The 23,542-nt window shown below is 50.2% G+C and overlaps 1 protein-coding gene across 5 annotated transcripts in view; it reads left to right on the forward strand.

Annotated features, from left to right (window-relative positions):
• The window catches only part of AURKA (aurora kinase A), a 223,395-nt gene that overhangs the window by 111,093 nt on the left and 88,760 nt on the right, over window positions 1–23,542 (forward strand). For 2 of the 5 annotated variants that reach the window (XM_078652011.1, XM_078652012.1), the window contains one exon: window positions 17,820–17,872. In XM_078652011.1, the coding sequence (XP_078508137.1) occupies window positions 17,822–17,872 (51 nt within the window). In that variant the 5' untranslated portion in view covers window positions 17,820–17,821. Of the gene's footprint in view, window positions 1–16,400; window positions 16,420–16,450; window positions 16,730–17,819; window positions 17,873–23,542 lie in introns of those variants that run through there. The other 3 variants (XM_078652013.1, XM_078652010.1, XM_078652016.1) reach the window with 3 other exon arrangements.

A 23,542-nucleotide genomic window follows, 5' to 3' on the forward strand; every position in this document is an offset into this window, starting at 1 on the left:
CTCACCCTCACCCTCACCCTCAACCCCTCACCCTCACTCACCCTCAACCCCTCACCCTCACTCACCCTCAACCCCTCACTCACCCTCAACCCCTCACCCTCACTCACCCTCACCCTCACTCACCCTCAACCCCTCACTCACCCTCACTCACCCTCAACCCCTCACCCTCAACATCAACCCCTCACCCTCACTCACCCTCACCCTCACTCACCCTCACTCACCCTCACTCACACTCACCCTCACTCACCCTCACCCTCACCCTCACCCTTACTCACCCTCACTCACCCTCACCCTCACTCTCACTCACCCTCAACCCCTCACCCTCACTCACCCTCACCCACCCTCACTCACCCTCACTCACCCTCAACCCCTCACCCTCACACAGTGGAATAGGTCTCGGAGCATTTGAGTTAGAGCTTTTAGAAATGTTTATGGTTTTTTTTTTTTAATTCTTTAGCATTGGCTACAGGAAACAAAAATGCTAAAGATTTACAAAAAAACCCATAAACAATTCTAAAAGCACTAACTCTAATGCTGCGAGACCTATTGCATTTCCAATGCTTGTCTGCCTTTCTGCCCCTATTAGACTCGTTTTTTGTGCCCTTCTGCCCCTGTTAGACTCGTTTTTTGTGCCCTTCTGCCCTCTGTTAGACTCGTTTTTCCCTTGTTTTTCTGCCCTTCTGCCCTTTGTTAGACTCGTTTTTTGTGCCCTTCTGCCCCTGTTAGACTTGTTTTTACCTTGTTTTTCTGCCCTTCTGCCCTCTGTTAGACTCGTTTTTAGGTCTCGTCCTATTAATCGCGCAAGCGTTAATAGGACGAGAGTATAGAGGCTCATCCAAGCTCTGAAACCATTGCGGATTTCGTCGAGTGCATGTGCTCGTGCACGCACTTACCATTTGCTCCCCGAGCCGCCTGCCTGCTTCACACTTCAAAGGAATGCGCCCCCCGCCAATGCAATGCCGAGAGCCAGCGCTTCCCTCCCACTCGCTCACTCCCCTTCTCCCCCGCCCCCCACCCCATCCGACTTGTTTTTTTATTGCCGCGCGGCATCACATTTACAGCCGCGCGGCGCCAATGCTTGTTGAAATTGCGTTCACTTATACAGAAAACAACGTGTTGTTTTTAAGTCCTGACAGTACATAGTTATGTCTGTGATACAATTTGTTCATTGTAAAACGGAATTCCTTCTTCAAAGCACCTCAGCGAATCAGCACTGAACTCATTCATTCACTTCATGAGTTACAGGAAACGACTACTGTAGTCAAAGTGCAACTTGTGAATTTTCTGTATCCTCCTTTTTTACCGCAACTCAACACTGACATCCGAACCCTCTGCCTCTTAATTATATGTGGGTGACCCGTAGCTGCGTGGTTCACTTGTTTACACATTAAGCACTGTCCGCCTCAGACCGTTTTGCAACCAGTCCCGTCTCTCCTTCACCCAACAATGTCTCTGCTCCGGTCCCACCTCCTTCTGCTCACCTCTCTTTCCCTTCCCCACCTGGCTTGTGTGCCCCCCCCCCCCCACACCCTCGTCACATCAGGCTTACTCTGCCCCTTCTCTTCCCCTCTTTTCCTGATACTGTTGCTCCCACCCCATCCTGAATTCTCTCCACCGGCTGTTCTCCGTGAAGCCCCAACCCCCGCCTCCCTCAGGGTTCCGAGCCGTGATGCTCACCCCACGACTACTGTAGTTAAAGTGCAACTTGTGAGTTTTCTGTATCCTCCTTTTTTCCGCAACTCAACACTGACATCCGAACCCTCTGCCTCTTAATTATATGTGGGTGACCCATGGCTGCGTGGTTCACTTGTTTACACATTAAGCACTGTCCGCTTCAGACCGTTTTGCAACCAGTCCCATCTCTCCTTCACCCAACAATGTCTCTGCTCCGGTCCCACCTGTAGAGAGCCACCCGGGCCTCTCTATACATTGTAGCCAGACACACACATGCATCCCCACACCCCCGGGGCGGGCTCGCTCCGGGGTATATAATAAAGAAGCGGAAGACCGCTCAGGGTCTTTTCCGGTACCACCTCACTGAATGTACCTGTGTCTCTTTTGTGTTGACGCCACCACGTGCGAGGCCCTGTCCCCGCACTCCACATTGGCGACGAGGCCGGTCTGGACCTCTCGCGTGCCCGCCTTGCCTCCTGCCTGGAGCATCGGTACGCCGTCTGCGCTTACTATTCGGCGCGTTGCCTGCGCCGGAAGAGGGACGCCGCGGAGCACACCCGCTTCGTCCAAGACGCCTGCCCGGCTCACGGAGCTGTCCGCGCTACGGCTCGAGGCCCGCCCACGCGCCCCCCTGCAGGGAGCGCCTTCGGCTGGCGGGACTCGCTGAGCGCATCACACGGGTGAGTGGCTTTTCCCCAGCAGCCCCACCCGCGCCGAAGATCCGCGGCTTACACGGCCGTAGCCCCGCCTACCCCTCTCGTGGCACACAGCCCCAGGCGTGCGAGGCCTACACACACGCGACCTCAAGGGGGTGGGGTGAACTTGAGCGACGCTGCACGTCAGCTCTCGGCCTGTCCTGCCAGCGGCCCCCGTCTCTCCCCAGCCAGTGTGGAACGCTGCATCTCAGCCTCGGCTACCCTCACCAGCAATAAAGCACTGGCTAAAGCAAGCAGCATAGCAAGAGCCATCGAGCAAAGTCTACCCTGGGGACACTGAAACCTGCACATCAAAGGCAAGCCACAGTGACCCGTCGCGCACCCCGACCCGCCTCTCCTGTGATCATTGGCTGCAACCCACACTCACCCACCGGGACACAGGGTGGCTGAGCGGCCGGAGCGGCCTCAGGACATCTCGCGAAAAAGGCGGAGAAATAAATTCAGACAGCAGCCACAAGTCGTGGGGAGGGGATTACAATGTCGAACCCTGCGACAGGGTCAGGCCCACCAGCCACTGGCCAGAACACAGGTGGAGCGAACGCACCGCCACCGCCAGGCCCTACAGGTGCCGCCCAAATCCAAGCTATGGCACCAGGACCTCAGGTATCCAGCCATGCTCACACTGGAGTTGCGCCCCTTCCCCTGTTCAGCGAGTCGTCTGACCCCGCGACAGCGGCACCGAGGTGGAAGGCGTGGCTTGGAAGACTCAACCTGTACTTTAAAGGCACCCGCGAAACAGATGGGACGGTCAAGAGATCCCTACTCATCCTATACGGTGGCGCGGAAATATATGACCTCTTCGAAACGCTCCCTAACACCGGACAGGAGGACGACTATGACGCAGCGGTCAATGCACTCAACACCCACTTTGACCCCCAACTAAACAATGACTTTGAGAAGTTTAAATTCAAGAGGGCGTGGCAAACCGAGTCAGAATCAGTCGACATGTATTATGCAAGGCTGCGCCGGCTGGCCAGCAGCTGCCCGTTTACCAATCCAAGAGAAGAAATCAGAGACCAAATCATCGTGGGGTGTCGCTCAAAGCTGCTACGAAAGCTCATCCTCCGACAGCCTGGAATATCGCTCGATGAAATACTAATTCTCGCCCGCTCGCACGAACTGTCGGATGCGCGGGCCGAAGAAATGGAGATCGCCCTACGCTCACCAATGGCGCTTCCCGCTGTGTCCAAAATGGCGCCGATCAAAGAAGAAAGATTAGACGCGATACAGAGGAGGCCTCAGTCCAATCGCCCGCGACAGCCGCCCTTCCGGGGCACACAGTGCGCATACTGCGGTGAAGACCACCCAGCGACCGCGACATGCAGTGCAAAAGGAAAAACATGCCTCAAGTGTGGCCGTCTGAACCACTTTGTGGCAATATGCCAAGGGGGAAGATACAGGCCGAACTCTCCAAGACCCCGCGCAGGATGTGGACCCAGGCAACTGACACAACAAGTCCGGCAACTGTCAGTAGAATACGAACACCCGCCCCCTGACAACCAAGCTCAGGAAAGAAGACCACGGTATGAGGATGGCGACGATGACGAAGTGTACGTCATCTCATATGTCAGCAGGGTATCCGCGAAAAGGAGACCACCGCCCATGTACACCGTCTCCGTTAAGGGCACTGAGATGAAGGCACTCATAGACACTGGGGCGTCGGTAAACGTCATGGACTCGGAACAGTATGAACGAATGTCACCCAAGCCCGCGCTGGCACCCTCAAGCGCACGCATCTACACCTATGGAGGCACGGACCCGCTGCCACTGCGCGGAGTGATCAGCACCACCATCGTGAACGGCGAATATTCGACGGAAGCTCGATTCCACATCACCGAGGGAAAGAAAGGCACCCTTCTGAGCTGTCACACCGCAGAGGACTTGGGACTCGTGTTCTTTGCCAATCAGGTACACCAGTCACATGCGCATAATATGCTGCAAGAATTTCCCGCGCTATTCAGCGGTTTGGGGAAGCTAAAAGGAAAGAAGTTTCGTCTACATATAGACACCTCCGTGCGCCCAGTTGCCCTCAGGCACCGGCGGGTACCATTCAACCTCAGACCACAAGTAGAGGCGGAACTCAAAAAGCTAGAAGATCTCGGGGTCATAGAAAAGGTGTCAGGTCCGACCCCCTGGGTATCGCCACTGGTCGTGGCGCCCAAGCCTAAACAACCAGGCGCAATCAGGCTATGCGTCGACATCAGACTTCCCAATGCAGCCGTGAAGAGAGAATGCCATATTACCCCAACTATGGATGACATTGTCGCGGACCTGAACGGGGCGAAGTGGTTTTCGAAGTTAGATCTAAACTCGGGATACCACCAACTCGAACTGGAACCTAAGAGTCGATATATAACCACTTTCTCGACCCACGTAGGACTGCGGCGATACCGGAGGCTGAGTTTTGGCGTATCCTCAGCGGCCGAGGTGTTTCAGAACGCTATACATGAGGTGCTGTCGGGGCTGAGCGGGGTGATCAACCTCAGTGACGACATCCTCATCTATTCGAACACTCTCGAGGAACATCACGCCCACTTGAGAGCTACTCCACAACGACTGGTGGAGCATGGACTGACCTTGCATCGGTCCAAGTGTTCGTTCTATCAAGAATCCATCGATTTCTTTGGATACTCGTTCACCCGTGAGGGACTGAGAGTCGACCCCAAGAAGGCGGAAGCGATCCGGACCGCAAGCACTCCGCGAAACCCCACCGAAGTGCGGAGTTTCCTCGGCATGGCCACCTATTGCGGCCGTTTCATCCCAAATTTGGCGGCTTTGGCAGAACCCCTGAGGGCACTCACCCGACAAGACCACGAGTGGGAGTGGACCAGCATAAAAAACAAGGCATTCCAGGACATAAAAGCAAGCCTTCTCGATAAGACAGTAATGGCGTATTTCCAGCCACGCCGGAAAACAGAACTGATCGTGGACGCCAGCCCGGTGGGTCTGGGAGCCGTGCTCCTACAGGAATATGGCATGGATGAGTGGAAGCCAGTTGCATACGCGAGCAAGGCCCTGACTGACACCGAAACTCGGTATGCCCAGATTGAACGTGAGGCCCTGGCCATAAAGTGGTCGTGCCAACACTTCCACTTATACCTATGTGGACAAGAATTCAATGTGGTGACAGACCACAAACCTCTATTACCTCTATTCGCAGGATCATCCAGACTAGCGCCCCCACGGATAGAGCGTTGGGCTGTTCAGCTGCAAGGTTATAACTTCAAACTCTTGTTCCGACCGGGAGCCCACAATCCTGCCGACTACCTATCCCGGCATCCGGACGTGAGGCAGCAAGCCCATCCCCTCGCTGATGGACCGAAGGTGGAAGAATTCGTCCACATGATCTCTCAAGCCGCGTGCCCAGACACGATGACACTGCAGGAAATAGGCGAAGCCACAGACAATGATGAAACGCTAGCCCGTGTCAAGCGCGCTCTCGAGGAGAACGGTTGGGCACATTTCCTGGATGGGGCCCAAATCCTGCGGCCGGAAGTCAGCCATGCCCGGCAACAACTCTGGCAAATCAGGAGCGAACTGAGCGTGGGAGATGAAGGAGTCATACTCCGAGGGCATCTGATTGTTGTGCCAGAGAGTCTTCAGCGCCAAATGCTGGCGATCGCACACACGGGTCACCAGAGGATGGCCAAAACGAAGGCACGGCTGAGAAGCAGGGTCCGGTTCCCAGCCATGGACAGCCTGGTGGACGAGATGGTACGATCCTGCCATGCCTGCACCATCACAGGCGGAGACCCGGCTCCAGCGCCGATCATAACCGAAGATGCCCCTCAGACACCGTGGACCCACCTCAGCGTCGACTTCGGGAGCTTCCCAGATGGCAGGCATACCCTCGTATTGGTGGACTCTTTCTCCAAATTTCCGGTAGTGCAGATCATTCCATCAATTGCTTTTCCCCAAGTCAAGAGAGACCTCGACCACATCTTCGCCACCATGGCGCTCCCGGAAGAAATAAAATCCGACAACGGCCCTCCGTTCCAAGGACGTGAATTTCAAAGCTATCTGGAGAATCTTCGGATCAGACACCAAAAAAATCACACCACTGTGGCCCCAAGCAAACGGGGAAGAAGAGAGACTAATGAGGACACTCAACAGGGCCCTCCGAATTGCGGTAGACAACGGAGACGACCCAGAAGCAGCGCTGGACCAATTCTTGGGTGCCTACCGGCAGACTCCCCATTGCACAACAAAATGTGCCCCTGCGCACGTGCTATTCAAGAAGGCCCCTCGAGATAACATCCCGACTGCTCACACCTGGACCCCGGAGGCTAGAGATGGCGAGGCCATCCAAGCTAGAAGACGAACCACGAATCAGAAGGCAAGTGAGGCCCGACATGCCCAACAACCAGTCCTCCACAAGTCGGAGAGAGCCCAGTCGGAGAGGCCAGTCAGAACACCGCACGCAACACCATCTCACCGTGCCCTGCCTCTCCGATAGCGAGTAAGGACACAACCCCGGCTGGGGTTGTGACAACCCCGGTGGGCCGAAATTGCCAGTACAACCTGAGACCCAATCCGGGTCCGAGCCAGAGACTAAAAGACTTTGCATGGACCTCACCCTGAAGAGTCCCTGGCCTGAAAGACAGACTAAATTGAAGGAGGGATGTAGAGAGCCACCCGGGCCTCTCTATACATTGTACTCCATCATCGCACCCCAACTCCGCGATGTCATCAACTGCTCTTTCAAATCTGCCACCTTTCCAGAAATCTGGAAACACGCCGAACTCAGCGCCCTTCTGAAAAAACCCACAGCAGACCCCTCAGAACTGAAAAACTACCGACCCATATCCCTCCTCCCTTTCCCGGCCAAAGTCATCGAGAAAGCCGTCAACAGCCAACTCGCCGCCTTCCTTGAATACAACAACTCCCTGGATCCCTCACAGAACGGCTTTCGAGCCAAACACAGCACCGAAACCGCCCTCATTGCGGCGACCGACGACATCCGAGCACTCCTGGACAACGGAGAAACAGTGGCCCTCATCCTACTCGACCTCTCCGCCGCCTTCGACACTGTATGTCACAGCACCCTCATACAACGCCTCAGCAACATCGGCATACAAGGAAAAGCCCTGGACTGGATCATCTCGTTCCTAGCTGGAAGAACCCAGAGAGTCCGACTCCCCCCATTCTACTCAGAGGCCACCGAAGTCATCTGCGGCGTACCTCAAGGTTCCTCACTCAGTCCCACCCTCTTCAACGTCTACATGAGTCCTCTCGCCTCCATCGCACGTCAACACAACCTCAACACAACCTCAACATCATCTCCTACGCCGACGACACCCAGCTAATCCTTTCCCTCACCAAAGACCCCAACACCGCCAAAACCAATCTTCACGAAGGTATGAAAGAAGTAGCCGAATGGATGAAACAGAGCCGCCTAAAACTCAACTCAGACAAAACGGAGGTGCTCATCCTAGGATCCTCCCCCTCAGCTTGGGACGACTCTTGGTGGCCTTCCGCTTTGGGCTCAGCGCCCTCACCCACAGACCATGCACGGAACCTTGGCTTCATTCTTGACTCCTCTCTCTCAATGTCCAGACAAGTCAATGCCGTCTCGTCCTCCTGCTTCAACGTCCTTCGCATTCTCAAAAAGATCTTCCGCTGGATCCCCCTCGAGACTAGAAAGACTGTCACCCATGCATTGGTCACAAGTCGACTGGATTATGGCAACACACTCTACGCCGGAATTACAACAAAATTACAGAAAAAGCTCCAGCGCATCCAAAACGCGTCAGCAAGACTCATATTAGACATCCCGCGCCAAGAGCACATCACCGGACACCTAAAAAACCTCCACTGGCTTCCCGTCAACAAAAGAATTACTTTCCGCCTTCTTACCCACGCACACAAGGCCCTTTATAATCTAGGTCCCGAATGCCTCAACACCCGACTATCCTTCTACAATCCCACCCGCCAACTAAGATCATCCAACCAAGCCCTCGCCGCAGTCCCGCGCATCCGAAAATCCACCATGGGTGGCAGATCCTTCTCATTCCTGGCTGCCAAGACCTGGAACTCACTCCCCACCCACCTCCGCCTTACTCAGAACCACATCTCCTTCAGAAAAGAACTGAAAACCTGGCTATTCGACAAACAGTGAACCCCTCTCTCTAGCGCCTTGAGACCCTCTGGGTGAGTAGTGCGCTTTATAAATGCCCGAACTTGAACTAGCCAGACACACACATGCATCCCCACACCCCCGGGACGGTCTCGCTCCGGGGTATATAATAAAGAAGCAGAAGACCGCTCGGGGTCTTTTCCGGTACCACCTCACTGAATGTACCTGTGTCTCTTTTGTGCTGACGCCACCACGTGCGAGGCCCTGTCCCCGCACTCCACACCACCTTCTGCTCACCTCTCTTCCCCTTCCCCCACCTGGCTTGTGTGCCCCCCCCATCCCCCTCGTCACATCAGGCTTACTCTGCCCCTTCTCTTCCCCTCTTTTCCTGATACTGTTGCTCCCACCCCATCCTGAAGTCTCTCCACCGGCTGTTCTCCGTGAAGCCCCTACCCCCGCCTCCCTCAGGGTTCCGAGCCGTGATGCTCACCCCACGACTACTGTAGTTAAAGTACAACTTGTGAGTTTTCTGTATCCTCCTTTTTTCCGCAACTCAACACTGACATCCAAACCCTCTGCCTCTTAATTATATGTGGGTGACCCGTAGCTGTGTGGTTCACTTGTTTACACATTAAGCACTGTCTGCCTCAGACCGTTGTGCAACCAGTCCCGTCTCTCCTTCACCCAACAATGTCTCTGCTCCGGTCCCACCTCCTTCTGCTCACCTCTCATCCCCCAGGGGCGGCTCTAGGCTTGTGGCGGCCCTGGGCAGGGAGCGTAGGTAGGGGGACCCGGAAGAGGGGGTCTGGGCAGGGCGGAGCGCGGAGGCCAGTGAAGGGGGGGGGGTCAGGGTGTTTAGAAGTGGAACAGAGCTGGAGGCCGCCAAATCCCTGCCAGGGGCCGCCACGCAAATATGTATCCATCCTCAAAGGATTATTATATTAAGGATATATATTGGCGTGGTGGTCCCTGGGGTTTGGTGTCCCTGTAAATGTAAATGTAGGCGTATTTATAAAGCGCACTGATACTCAGGAGTGTCCTGGCGCTGTACTCATACCGCTAGGGAACCCGTCCTGGCTTTTCCCCGTGAAATGTCCACTCCTGGGCATCCCCGGGGTGCAACCAGGCATCCCCAGCGCTGTAGGGGGCCGTGGTGGAGACTAAGCAAGCTATTGCCCAGAGTTGCAGCGTGGGACTCGTGCTCAGAGTAGGCACCGAGGCGAGAAATCAGGTCAGAGGAATTATGAGCCCAAGATCACCGAGATCAGCCGAGGCGGGATTTGAACCCTGGTCCCGGGCCAGGCCTCTACACCAGGGACTGCCGCTCTAAGCAGTGAGCCACACTTCTCCACAGCTTGCACATGCCTAAAGCCGCCCCTGCTTCCCCTTCCCCCACCTGGCTCGTGTGCCCCCCCCTCGTCACATCAGGCTTACTCTGCCCCTTCTCTTCCCCTCTTATCCTGATACTGTTGCTCCCACCCCATGCTGAATTCTCTCCACCGGCTGTTCTCCGTGAAGCCCCTACCCCCGCCTCCCTCAGGATTCCGAGCCGTGATGCTCACCCCCAGTCCCTGACGCTACAGACACCGCTCTTGAATGTCTTGCTTCGTGTCATCCGCTTGTTTCTGCCTTATGACAAGCACGCGCTGTCCCCCCCTCCTGAGCAGAGGTCCTTCCACTCAGGGAGCACACCACCCCCCTGACACCACTCTGCTGGAAATAAACCCTCAGGCGATGGGATCCATTTTATTACCAAGGGCCTCTTTTATAAAACTAGGAACTTTTTGTATACACACCAGAGTTTACCCGAATATAGATTCACTGTTAAGGTAATGTACAATTGTACATATATAGTTCGCAGCCCCATATTGGCGCTACCAAAGTCACTGAGATAGGAGGGAGTTGACAAACTGATTAGCCCAAGATAACACATTCCTTGCTTTTTTTGTTTTCATTCAAGCTAATTACAGTGGAGGAATAAAGGTGATTCAGTCTATCGACTTTTTCTGATTTAGACTTTTGTTTAAAGTGCGTGTAAAAAAGGTTAAGGTAATCTATGTCATTCGTATTTATATTTCACATACTTTCCTTAATATTGCATTTCCTAACAGTGTTAGCTATTTACAAGCTGTTGTGCCACGATACGTTTTTCAGACAGCATATCATTCTGGTAAGTGCATGCTTCAATGCAACATTTGTGCATGCTCGTGTCTGTAAATTAAAGCTACAAAGGGCACTAGTCAGAAAGTAAAAATCCTAGCCCACTTGAAACACTCGTCTAATATTACCGTGTGCGGAATGCGAGCAAGGCTGTCACTCCTTTCATCCATCAATGCCTTCACCCTTTGATCTATTAATCTATTTGCCATTGCTTCACATTTCTATCAGCCCACCCGCTGCCCCATCCAACCTTTTTCATTCCTCCGTCCATTCATCCTTTCATATATATATATCCTCTCATTCACTGTTTCCCATCTGTCTATTCTTCTGTCATTCCATCTATTGACCTTTTCACCTGGCAAACTTTTCACCCTTCCATCCAGCTTGCTTGCAACTACTGCCCCCTCACACACTGCGCACTCACACACTGCACACTCACACACTGCACACTCACACACGGATCCCCCACACACTGCCCCCTCACTCACAGCCCACTCACACACTGCCCCCTCACACACTGCCCCCTCACACACTGCCCCCTCACACACTGCCCCCTCACACACTGCCCCCTCACACACTGTCACAACTTAGGCACCTATGGGGAAACTACAGGTCCCGGAATGCCTGGTGGTTAGTCTGTTTTCCCTTTCCTCTGCTCTGTTCTTTTCCACAACTATAACTATGTCTGTGTGGAAGCCCTCGGTGCTTGTCACCTGTGTCAGCTACTTTCTTGAACTTGGAACCTTGCTGAGCGTGTTTGTCTTTGCTTCGTGTTATTCTACTCTTTGGATCTGCTGACAGCCGCGCTGTGTCCCGCTCTGGAACCGAGCTGACAGCCGCGCTGTGACCCGCACTGCAAACCCTGTTGGGAGCCGCGCTGTGACCCGCTCTGCAAACCCGGATGGGAGCCGCGCTGTGTCCCGCTCTGGAATCAAGCTGACAGCCGCGCTGTGACCCACACTGCAAACTCTGCTGGGAGCCGCTTGGGAGCCGCGCTGTTGTATCATGACTTTAGGGTGAGTGGATGACGTGAATCCAGCTCCCCTTTTGCCTCGCTTGCTTTCTCGTTTTCTTTGAAACTAAAGCTAGTGGTAGACTAGCGTGTGGAAAGTACTTTTGTTTTGTTTTATCCGCTACTTCCTGGTTGTGGATTCTGCTGATTCTCTTTTGGTTTTACATTGAGCTTTGGAGTAGCTCGGACCGGATTTTCTCCACCAAGAACTTTACAGCTGACCTGGGGTTGGTCGAGTCGCATTCACGAAGAACCCACTACGCTTCAGATAAGTAGCGTTTACATTGACTATGGGTAATCCACAGAGACTCTGTTAATCTTTTTTCCGTTTAGGGTTCATGGGCAGTTCCCTACTATTTTTGTTGGTTACTTTATTTTTCCTACTTTTGCCCTGATGTGTTGGAGTGCTTGCTGGAGCTTTGACATGTAAGCATATTGGGTACTCAAGTATATAACAAGTAGAGGTGGCCTTGTATATGAGACAGAGAGTGAATCCTGTGTGTTTGTGTCTCCATACAGGAACCTGTACCCCGACGTAGGCGAGGTGTATCTCCTATTGTCGAGCCCTGTGGATGGTTTATGGCTGCCAGCCTTTTCTATTTTATTTCTCCATTTTTCCCCTTCCCTGGGTGGTGTCCTCTCAGGTGAAGTTCCGCTAAGACTCACCTGGGGTACACATCTAGGGAGGAGAGAAACTAGCTTCAACATCGCTCCCGCTGTATCTGAACAAACCAGGTTAGTCAATCTGCATAACGTGACACACACTGCCCCTCACACACTGCCCACTCACACACTGCCCCCTCACACACTGCTCCCTCACACTGCCTCCTCACACACAACCCCCCACACAAAGACACACCCACACGTAACCCCCCACACACACAACCACTCACACACAACCACACACACACACTTACACAACCCACTCACACACTGCCCCCTCACACACTGCCCCCTCACACACTGCCCCCTCACACACTGCCCCCTCACACACTGCCCCCTCACACACGGCCCCCTCACACACTGCCCCCTCACACACACACACAACCCCCCACACACAAAGACACAACCACACACACACAAAACCACACACACAACCCCCCCCACACACAACCCCCCACACACACACAACTCCGCACACACACTCACACACACAACCCCACACACACACACCCCAACACACACATACCCACACACACACACAACCTACTCACACACTGCCCCCTCACACACTGCCCCCTCACACACTGCCCCCTCACACACTGCCCCCTCACACACTGCCCCCTCACACACACCCCCACCCCTACACAACCCCCACACACAAACACACAAACACACACATGCAAAACCGCACACACACAAAACCCCACACACACAACCCCACACACACAAAACCACACACACAACCCCACACCCCCCCCACACAACACCCCCCACACACACAAACACACAACCACACACACAACCACACACACACACACACCAGGATAGCAAAACATAGCATAGCAAAACAAAACATAGCATAGCATAACAAAACATAGCACAACAAAACATAGTATAGCATAACAAAACACAAAAAACATAGCATAACAAAACACAACAAAACATAGCATAGCACAACAAAACATAGCATAGCACAACAAAACATAGCATAGCACAACAAAACATAGCATAACAAAGCACAGCATAGCAAAACAAAACACAACAAAACATAGCATAGCATAACAAAACAAAGCAAAGCATAACAAAACATAGCATAACAAAACATAGCTTAGCAAAACAAAGCATAGCAAAACAAAGCATAGCATAATAACACACAACAAAACATAGCATAACAAAACATAGCATAGCATAACAAAGCATAGCATAGCATAACAAAACATAGTATAGCAAAACAAAGCATAGCATAATAAAAAACAACAAAACGTAGCATAGCATAACAAAACATAGCATAGCATAACAAAGCATAGCATAGCAAAACATAGCATAGCATAACAAAACATAGCATAACAAAACACAGCATAGCATAACAAAACAAAGCATAGAATAGCAAAACATAGCATAGCATAAGAAAACAAAGCATAGGATAGCTAAACACAACAAATCATAGCATAGCATAGCATAACAAAACACAACAAAACATAGCATGGCATAACAAAACATAGCATAACAAAACAAAGCATAGCATAACCTAACAAAACATAGCAAAACAAAACATAGCATAGTATAACAAAACATAGCACAGCATAACAAAACACAACAAAACATATCAGAACAAAACATAGCATAATATAACAAAACATAGCATAAGAAAACACAACAAAGCATAGCATAACAAAACGTAGCAAAACAAAACAAAGCATAGCACAACAAAACATAGCATAACAAAACATAGCAAAACACAACAAAACACAACAAAACATAGCAGAACAAAACATAGCATAACATAACAAAACATAGCATAACATAACAAAGCATAGCATAACAAAACATAGCATAACAAAACATAGCAAAACACAACAAAACATAGCATAACAAAACACAACAAAACATAGCATGGCATTTCAAAACATAGCATAGCAAAGCATAGTATGCATAACAAAACATAGCACTGCATAACAAAGCATAGCATAGCAAAACATAGCAAAACAAAACAAAATATAGCATAGCATAACACAACACAGCATAGCATACAAAATCAAAGCATAGGATAGCAAAGCATAGCATAACAAAACAAAACATAGGATAGCAAAACAAAACATAGCATAGCATACAGCATCACTCAGCACCACCACAGCATCACTCAGGGGCACCACAACATTACTATGCGCTACCACAGCATCACTGAACACCACAACATCACTCATTCGCCACCACAACTGCACACAGCACCACCACAGCATCAATCTGTGCAGCCATTCAACAACAACTGGTTCAAATATGTTCTCTCAATGTTTCAAGCTTTATTACAAATGTCACAAAAAGATGTTAATATTTCACTTCTGTTCTTGGATTTTCGTCACAATAAAATACACTGAACATAATCTTCACAAAAACGTTATTTACAAAAGTTTAAGCTATTGCCATTATAAATTACAATAACTTTTATTTAAGTATTAATTATTAAAAATATTAAAAGCCATTGTTATTTGTAATATCAATGCATGTAAGTCACGTAAATACAACACATATTGCATTACAAATGCTATAGGTGTCACATTTGCAAAAGTTATAACTATTGGCATTGTAAATGACAAAGCTATTAATTTCACTATTTTCAAAACCAACACATAAATAAAAAATGTGTCATTTACAATACCAATAGCTCAAACTTTCCTAATGCGAGACCTATTGCATTGCAAATGCTTGTTTATGCCCTTCTGCCCTCTGTTAGACTCGTTTTTCCCTTGTTTTTCTGCCCTTCTGCCCTCTGTTAGACTCGCTTTTTTTCCCCTTGCAACCCCTGCATCACTCAGCGCAACCCCTGCATCACTTAGCGAAACCCCTGCATCACTTAGCGCAACCCCTGCATCACTCAGCGCCACCATCACTCAGCGCAACCCCTGCATCACTCAGCGCAACCCCTGCATCACTCAGCGCAACCCCTGCATCACTCAGCGCAACTCCAGCATCACTCAGCGCAACCCCAGCATCACTCAGCGCAACCCCTGCATCACTCAGCGCAACCCCTGCATCACTCAGCGCAACCCCTGCATCACTCAGCGCAACCCCTGCATCACTCAGCGCAACCCCTGCATCACTTAGCGCAACCCCAGCATCACTCCGCGCAACCCCAGCATCACTCCGCGCAAACCCAGCATCACTCAGCGCAACCCCAGCATCCCTCCGCGCCATCACTGCATCAATCTCTGCAACCATTCAACAACAACTGGTTCAAATATGTTCTCTCAATGTTTCAAACTTTATTACAAATGTCACAAAAAGATGTTAATATTTCACTTCTATTCCTGGATTTTCATCACAATAAAATACACTGAACATAATCTTCACAAAAGTTATTTACAAAAGTTTAAGCTATTGCCATTATAAATTAGAATCCCTTTTATTTAAGTATTAATTATTTAAAAAAATTAAAAGCCATTGTTATTTGTAATATCAATACATCTAAGTCACGTAATACAAAACATGTTGCATTACAAATGCTATAGGTGTCACATTTGCGAAAGTTATAACTATCGGCATTGTAAATGACAAAGCTATTAATTTAGCTATTTTCAAAACCAACACATAAATAAAAAAAATGTCATTTACAAGACCAATAGCTCAAACTTTCATAATGCGAGACCTATTGCATTGCAAATGCTTGTTGTCTTTGCCATCATGCCATGGCAACTGGTACTAGCACGTTTATTTGGAATCTACTCTTCTAAGATGGCCGCTAAACACTGCATCTAAAGAAGCTCATGCATTCACTTTGTGTTATTTTTCTACGTCCAGAAGACTTTGGAAGAAATCTATGCTTTCCCAAAATAGTGTACCACTAGAGTTTGAATTATGTATGGGCTGTCAATTCCAGCGTTCATATAATCCCTGCAGCGCTGTTTTGAAGGAGCAGGCGAGCAGCAACTGAATATAAGAGAGTGAAATCTTAAAACTCGTTGTCCTATGTCTATGAGAGCGTTCGAGCTGGTAGCGTCCATGCGCTTTGACGTCAGGCTACGTTTCCTGTTGCTCAGTAACGTGGGTGTTCCTCTCATTGTCCAATAAGCTCGAAGTAGGATTTCGGAGGTGGCCAATCGTTGACGGGCAGCAGTTTAAAGGTATTTAAAGCGGGCAGTTTTGAATTTAAACAGTGCTTTGCTCGGCTTCTCGCTGTGGTGTGGCCTTGAGAGAGAGAGGCGCAGCGGACCAGGCGCGGCCATCTTCCGTGTTCTAAATTTTGGATTAAAATATCGATCAAGACGCGGGCTTTTAATTTCCCGCAAGCGACGTTGTAGCCTGCCTGCTTGTGAGTAGTGCATGGGGTTTTGGAAGAAAGTCGGAACACTTATGCCCACCCACCTACCAGGCGTCTTAGAGGCGCAGGAGAGCCTAGGGACCACAGCGGTGCTTCCTGTAAATTATAAGATGGTAGTGTACCAGGTTCTTAACTGGCCCTCAAGTCAGAATACACTTTGGGTTTGATGTTTTATGTTCCTGCGAGAGTGGTAAAGGCAGCACTGTCCCTGAATCGCTAATATGCATGTAGGCTGCAGGTTTGATAGCTTTCTATTTTATTTTGTGGTAGTAAGTCATTCCACGTTAATTTGGATTATCCATACGCTGTATGGTTTGTGCAAGTAATTTACTTCCGAATAGCCATTCTACACGCCAGAATCCCAAATTCTACCGATCAATGTGATCGAAATTAAGTATTTAGACTGACTGGTGTGTGTTATATATATATATATATATACAAACTGATCAGAGCTGCGAGTTTTACACACACCAGCGGAAATGAGGATGGGTGTGCGTCCTTTTAATCCCGAAGGAGGTTAATAGGTTCTATAACAAGAGTTTCTACTCGCTCTCTTCCATAGTAACGCAACTGGAAGGGACGCGGCGTCCATGGTACCCTCTCCACACCAGAAAACCTCGTTGATCGCACGCTACTTATCCAAACAAAAAAAATCTATATACTGGTCTTTTTGCCGTTCTCTCCTCCTTTATAAAAAAAACAATCGGTTGTCGTACGTTTTTATATGGGCATTCCCCTAAGACATGCATTGTCATAGTCTCCCCCCCCCCCAAGCACACAGCAGGAGACCAAGTGATTGCCAGTACGAACCATATTGTCAGTTCTGCTAACAGCTTGAAGGGTAGAGTTTTCCAGCTTGTCAGCGAAAACGCATGATTAGTGATGAAACAACATTTCTTTTTAAAAAAAAATATTTTTATTGAGATTTTTTTCACATATATACAATATACACAAAACATTTAAATTTCGCAAGAAACCACATTTCTAAACTGTGGGTAGGAACCTGTAAAAACACTCCCGAGATTCAATGTCGAATAGCACTAGTGCCATGATGTAAAACTCCTAAATGTTAAAACCATACTTTATAAAGGGAAGTTGCCGTGTTCTTTAAGTGACCTGCTGAGTTGCAATTATTGTTTTGTGAATGACATTCTATATTCTGTGAATAACATTCTATATATCTATTTTCTCTTTAAATTTCAGACATGGACCGGCATGGCAAGGAAAATCAAAATGGATCTACCGGAGTTGCAAAGGTAATGCTTAAATCGTCCCTTACTGGGTGTTGCGAGTGACTCCTGACAATAGGAGGCTATGCTTAAACCATTTCCGGGCATTATGGGTGGTGTTTTAATACTTTACCGTATTTTCCCAATTGTTGTTGCGTGTAGAACTGCAGTATTTCTACTCTTGGCTGAAGAATGCACTTTTAGAGTTGTGCCATGTGGTTTTGCGTACTAAATAGCGCTCTATGTACAGTAAAGCTAAACGTTTCACCGTAAAACATGGATTCAGCAATAGTTCTAATGTTGCAGTGAGTACAGAATCTTCAAGCATACCCGCAGGCTTACGTTTTGCAGGGATAGTATCCAGAATCCAAAAATCCAGATGCAACGAAGGCGTACACCTATTCATGGTCGCTTATGAGATCTGATGATTGCTTACCATACATTATTTTACGTTGCTGTTCTTTTAACATGTTTTTCCTGCAGCTCTAATGTTCTACACCCTATAAAGTAGTTTTATTTATTTATTTATTTATTTATTTATTTATTTATTTATGGGTGAGGAAAAAGGAGGGTCTTCAGTGATTTCCTAAACTGGAGGAGATTGGGTTCTAATCTCAGGCGTCTTGGGAGGTTGTTCCAGTGTTTGGCCGTGTGGACCGAGAAGCGACGGCCACCGGCCCTAGCTTTTTTGACTCTGGGGACTGATGAGATTTTCTCCGCTGGACCGGAGGGCCCTTTCCGCTTTGTAAGGGATAATGAATTCCTTGAGGAGGGGAGGGCCGTTGTTGTTAAGGGTTTTGTGGGCCAGACAGAGAGCCTTGAAGGCCACTCTTACCCTGACTGGGCGCCAGTGGAGAGACTTGAGGGCTGGTTTAGCAGATGATCTTGCTGGTGTGCCGGACAGAAGGCGCGCGGCGGCATTTTGGACTTTCTGCAAGGTGTTGAGCGTGGCTTCGGGGCTCCCAGGTATATTGCGTTGCAGTAGTCCAGTCTCGCCAGAATGAGGCCCTGAATGAGAAGTTTCTTGGCGTTCGCTGGGAGCAAAGGGAGGACCTTTCTGCAGGCTCTGAGTAGTCCGAAGCATATTCCTGCAGTTTTTTTTGCTTGAGTTCTAAAGCTTAGGTCGTTATCAATCCAAACGCCTAGGCTTTTGACCTCTTCCTTAGGGGTGGGGGGGTCGCCCAGGCAATCGGGCCAGAGGTGAGGCGGCAGGGAGGGTCCTTTGTGGCCGAGCATCAGTATCTCGGTCTTAGAACCGTTTAATTTTAGTGAGGAGAGGTTCATCCAGCGGTGGACTTCAGTGAGACAACTGTGGAGGTCGGAGGGGGAGTGGTGGGGGTGTGAGAGGGTAACCACCAGCTGGGTATCCTCAGCGTAGTTAATTATTGATACGCCGAACGGACTGACCAGCTTCTCAAGTGGGGCCATGTAAACGTTGAATAACGTAGGGCTCAAGGATGAGCCCTGCGGTACTCCACAGCGGAGGGGAATAACGGGTGAGTGGCTGTCGTTCTCCCAAACTTGGAAGGAACGGCCTGTTAGGAAGGATTTTAGCCACTTCAGGGCCGTACCCCTTACTCCGATTTTTCCCAGTCGTTGGATGAGGGTGGGATGGTCCACAGTGTCGAAGGCCGCACTGAGGTCCAGGAGGATCACTGCCACTGATCCTCCCGTGTCCAGAATGCTTCTGGCCTTCTCCACTGCTGCCAGGAGGGCGATGTCAGTGCACTGTCCTGAGCGAAACCCTGTCTGGGAGACCCCTAGTAGGTTGTTGCTCTCCAGGAATAGTGACAGTTGTTTGTTCACTAACTTCTCCGCGATCTTACTGTTACCTGGGAGAAGGGAGATGGGTCTATAGTTGGAGAGGTCCTGTGGGTCTAACGAGGGTTTTTTTAATAGGCCTTTGACCGCAGCCGCTTTCCAGCTGGGGGGTACTGTGCTCTGCAAGAAGGAGGAGTTGATCAATGCCGTGAGGGGGGGTGTAATGGTGCTAGTCACTTTTTTCAGGAAGCGGAGGGGTGCGGGGTCGAGTGGGGACCCACTTTTGATTGAGGCCAGTGTTGCCTCAACCTCTTCCGTGGTGACTGGACCAAAGGTGTCCAGGGGGGTGAGGGACTGTCGAGCGGATGGGGGGGATGGGTAGTAGAATTAGTGAGATCCCTATCCGTATGCCCCGGTTCGGGGGGGGGAATGGCTAGAAGAATTTTTTATTTTCTCATCAAAGAAGGTAGCAAGATTAGTACATTTGCTTTCCGCTTCTTTGGGATCGAGTGGCTTGAGAGGAGGGTCAGGGGCATGGAGGAGTTCTTTTAGAACGGCGAAGGTTTCGTGGGCCGAACATGCGGCATTTGTGATTCTACTCTCGTAGAAAACAATTTTGGTGTTACGTAGCTCCTTTTTGTAGACATTTATGGAGGTACGAAATATATCTTTTTTCTCTGCCGTTTTGTCCTTCCTCCAAAGGCGTTCGTTCCTCTTGCAAGCCTTCCGCAAGAGGTTGAGTTCAGGGGTATACCAGGGGGACGGATTGACTCTCTTGGTGCGTTTCAAGGAGCTGGATTTTGGCAGGATGGTGTCAAGGGATTGGGGGACCCAAGTGTGAATTCTTTGTCCGCAGCTATAGTGTCTTGAGAGGGAAGGGGAACGTTTTCCCTTAGTTTGGCTGCCCATTCATCTGGGTCCAGTTTGTGCCATCGTCTTGTCCGGGTTCTTATTTTGGGAGGTAGAGGGGGCAGAGTGTTAATCGCCCATACGAAGGGGACCAGGAAGTGGTCTGTCCAAGGGAGGGGGGACGTGATCAAGGGTTTTCAAGTCTGGGATGTTTGTAAATATGGGGTCGAGCAATTGCCCTCTTTCATGAGTGGCCTGTCGATTTTTTTAGGTCAAGGCCGGTGGAGGTGATGTCCTGTAACAGTTCTATCGCCTGCTTGTCGGCCGGGTCCAGAAAGTGGACATTAAGGTCCCCCAAAAGTAAGTAGTTGGAGGAGGAGGTGCACTCAATGGAGATCTTATCGATGATTTTACTTGGAAATTCGGCCAAATGGCCCGGAGGGCGATATACCAGCGTTCCAGACAGTGAGGTAACTGGGGAGATTTGTATGGCAAAGTTACAGCTTTCACATCCCTTGATGTTGCCGTCCGAAGTTCTGCAGGTAAAAACGTCCTTGTAGATTATGGCTAATCCACCTCCTCTCCCCTCTGATCTGTTCAGCGAGCACATAAGGTACCCGGGAGGGAGGGCAAGGACTATGTCGGGGCCATTGCTGGACGTAAGCCAGGTTTCAGTTAGAAACAAGATATCTGTGGCGTGGTTGGCGATTAGGAGGTTGATTTCATGCGCGTGCTTCACGAGCGACCTGCAGTTGAGTAGGCCAAGTTGCAGTCCACTAGAAGCCGGAGCCGGGTCCGGGCCGGCAGGGTTACAGAGATTGCATCTAATGAAGGGGTTCCCGTCCGTCAGAGTGCGCGCGCTGGAAGGGTGTTTCTGGGTTTTTAAAGCTAGAAGCTTATCCCGGGAGTATATCAGGCTGTTCCTGGGTAAGATGGGCATAGTAGTAGGGCCTAAGGCCGGCTGGGCCCGGACGGGCTTGCCTTTGGCGCGCCTTCGGCGCGCCCGCTGCGCCCGTCCGCTGCGTTCCCTGGGCTGATACATGATTTATGGGCGAAAAAAGGGGTGTTGGCGGGGAAGTGGGCGTGGCCACCCGGAGGGGGCGTGTCCTTGTCTCCTCGCGGCCGGTGATGGCGGGCTTGCGAGTGATTCCTGTGCCAGACAGCGTTCAGATCGGCTGTTTAGGTGATAGAGGTTAGTGCTGGGGGGAGGGCGCAAAGTAGGTTTAAAAACACAAGTTAAACACAATTTTAAAATAAGATTTCAATTTCAAAGCTAAGCGTCGCTCCGGGCTTTCCGCCTCAGGAGATTCGGGTACAGTGCAGCTCTAGAAGTCAGAGCGCGCTTTTATGTGTTTTGGCGAGAAGTGGGCGTGGCCACCCGGAGGGGGCGTGTCCTTGTCTCCTCGCGGCCGGTGATGGCGGCTTGCGAGTGATTCCTGTGCCAGACAGCGTTCAGATCGGCTGTTTAGGTGATAGAGGTCAGTGCTGGGGGGAGGGCGCAAAATAGTTACTCATAATTTTGCATTAGTAATTGGTCATCTAACATTTGGTTCAGTTTTGTTGTCTTGAAGATCCAATTAAATGGACCCCTTTAGAACTGGGCAGTTCTAGAGTCAATACAATCGGAAGCACCAGAGTACTCTATTTACCTCACCCAGGGAAGCTGGATGCATAGGTGTCTTTTGATGTCTGGTTTCATCGTCGTTTTCAATGGCGAGCTGCTGCTGCTGGCGACTAAATCAAAAGTGTCCAGATTGATCCAAGGGTGGATCGGAAATCTGAAAGCAGAGGGAACTGTCTGGGTTGCTAGCCAGTGACCAGGAAGGTGATGAGCAGATGCCCACCGATGTCGGATGCTTTTAGATGAAGAAGGTGAAGCTTGACTTCTGCCAAGAGGACCAGTAGGCGTCGACGACTACCAGGTGCTGGATTTAAGCTGTCCCACGAAGGATGTCAAGTGCTGCGGTGTCGGTATCTGGATTGGACCCAACAAGCCTTGGCAACAGCAACCCACACAGAAAAAGATCGGCTTCGGTGCAGACCAGCAAGGTCTGAGGGACTCACCCTTTGGAGGGGAGTCGGGGCACGTCTGAAGCAACCATGGAAGCCCAAGAAACAGTTCCCATCGTGTGGACCCACCAGTCAACGGACCAGGGATCCCTAAGGAGCCTTGAGCGGAAATGCTCGAAGCGGGACCACGGAACACTCCTGGAGTGTAGGCCCACAATCTTCTGTGTAGATGGTGCTCTGGGCATGGACTAAAAGTAGCCCAATGCACAACTCGGGAAAGCTCTGGAAGTTAATGCACTAAGAAATGTGCATGGTGTCCAGGAGTTCTGGTTCCACGTCTCTCGTGAGGGCTGCGGATCTCAGCTTTGCTGGGATCTCGTGTTGGCCTCTGAGAAGTCTGTGTCCTGACTCACAAATCATTCAGGATCCGGCGGGAGCCTTGGAAATGCAGACTGGCAAGATGCTTCTTTGGTGCCTTTTTTGAACAGGGGAGTCACTCCTTGACCCCAAGGGAGATTCTCCCATCTTCTAGTTGAAATAGAATGTCAAAGTTCCAGGATATATGTTGCAGAGTTTCGTCCAGGTGTAATCTGAAGTCCCAAGGACTGGGATCCTATACTTATACTAAGTTTAGGGGTTGGATTTACTCTGAGGACCCATCTATGGGAGGGTCTGGTAAGATGGGTGGTTACACCCATTCCCTTTGTCCTGTTTCGCGCCAGAGCAGGGACTGACTGGCCCTACAATCAGTTTGAACTTGGATATGCACAGAGACACCAAGTGTGCCCCCAGCACTGTCTGAAAAGCATTCTCTGAATGCACCCACCCGACTTCAATACACTACAGCCTGCCTGGGAGGTGGTTACACCTCCGTGACAGGAAACCTATTGTCCAGGCCTCCCCAGCCGGAGTTTCGTCCAGCAGCAGGAGGTCAGACTTGTGTCTGTGGCTGCAGCATCCATTTTGTGATGCTATGGCTCTTTTAAACTATTACCTGTTAGATTAGTGTGTAGATGTCTTCTTCCTCTAGAAGGGTTGAATTCTACCCCTGATGCCATGACTGGAGGGGGAGGGGGT

Source organism: Lissotriton helveticus, chromosome 7 (genome assembly GCF_964261635.1).
Source record: "Lissotriton helveticus chromosome 7, aLisHel1.1, whole genome shotgun sequence".
Lineage (NCBI taxonomy): Eukaryota > Metazoa > Chordata > Amphibia > Caudata > Salamandridae > Lissotriton > Lissotriton helveticus.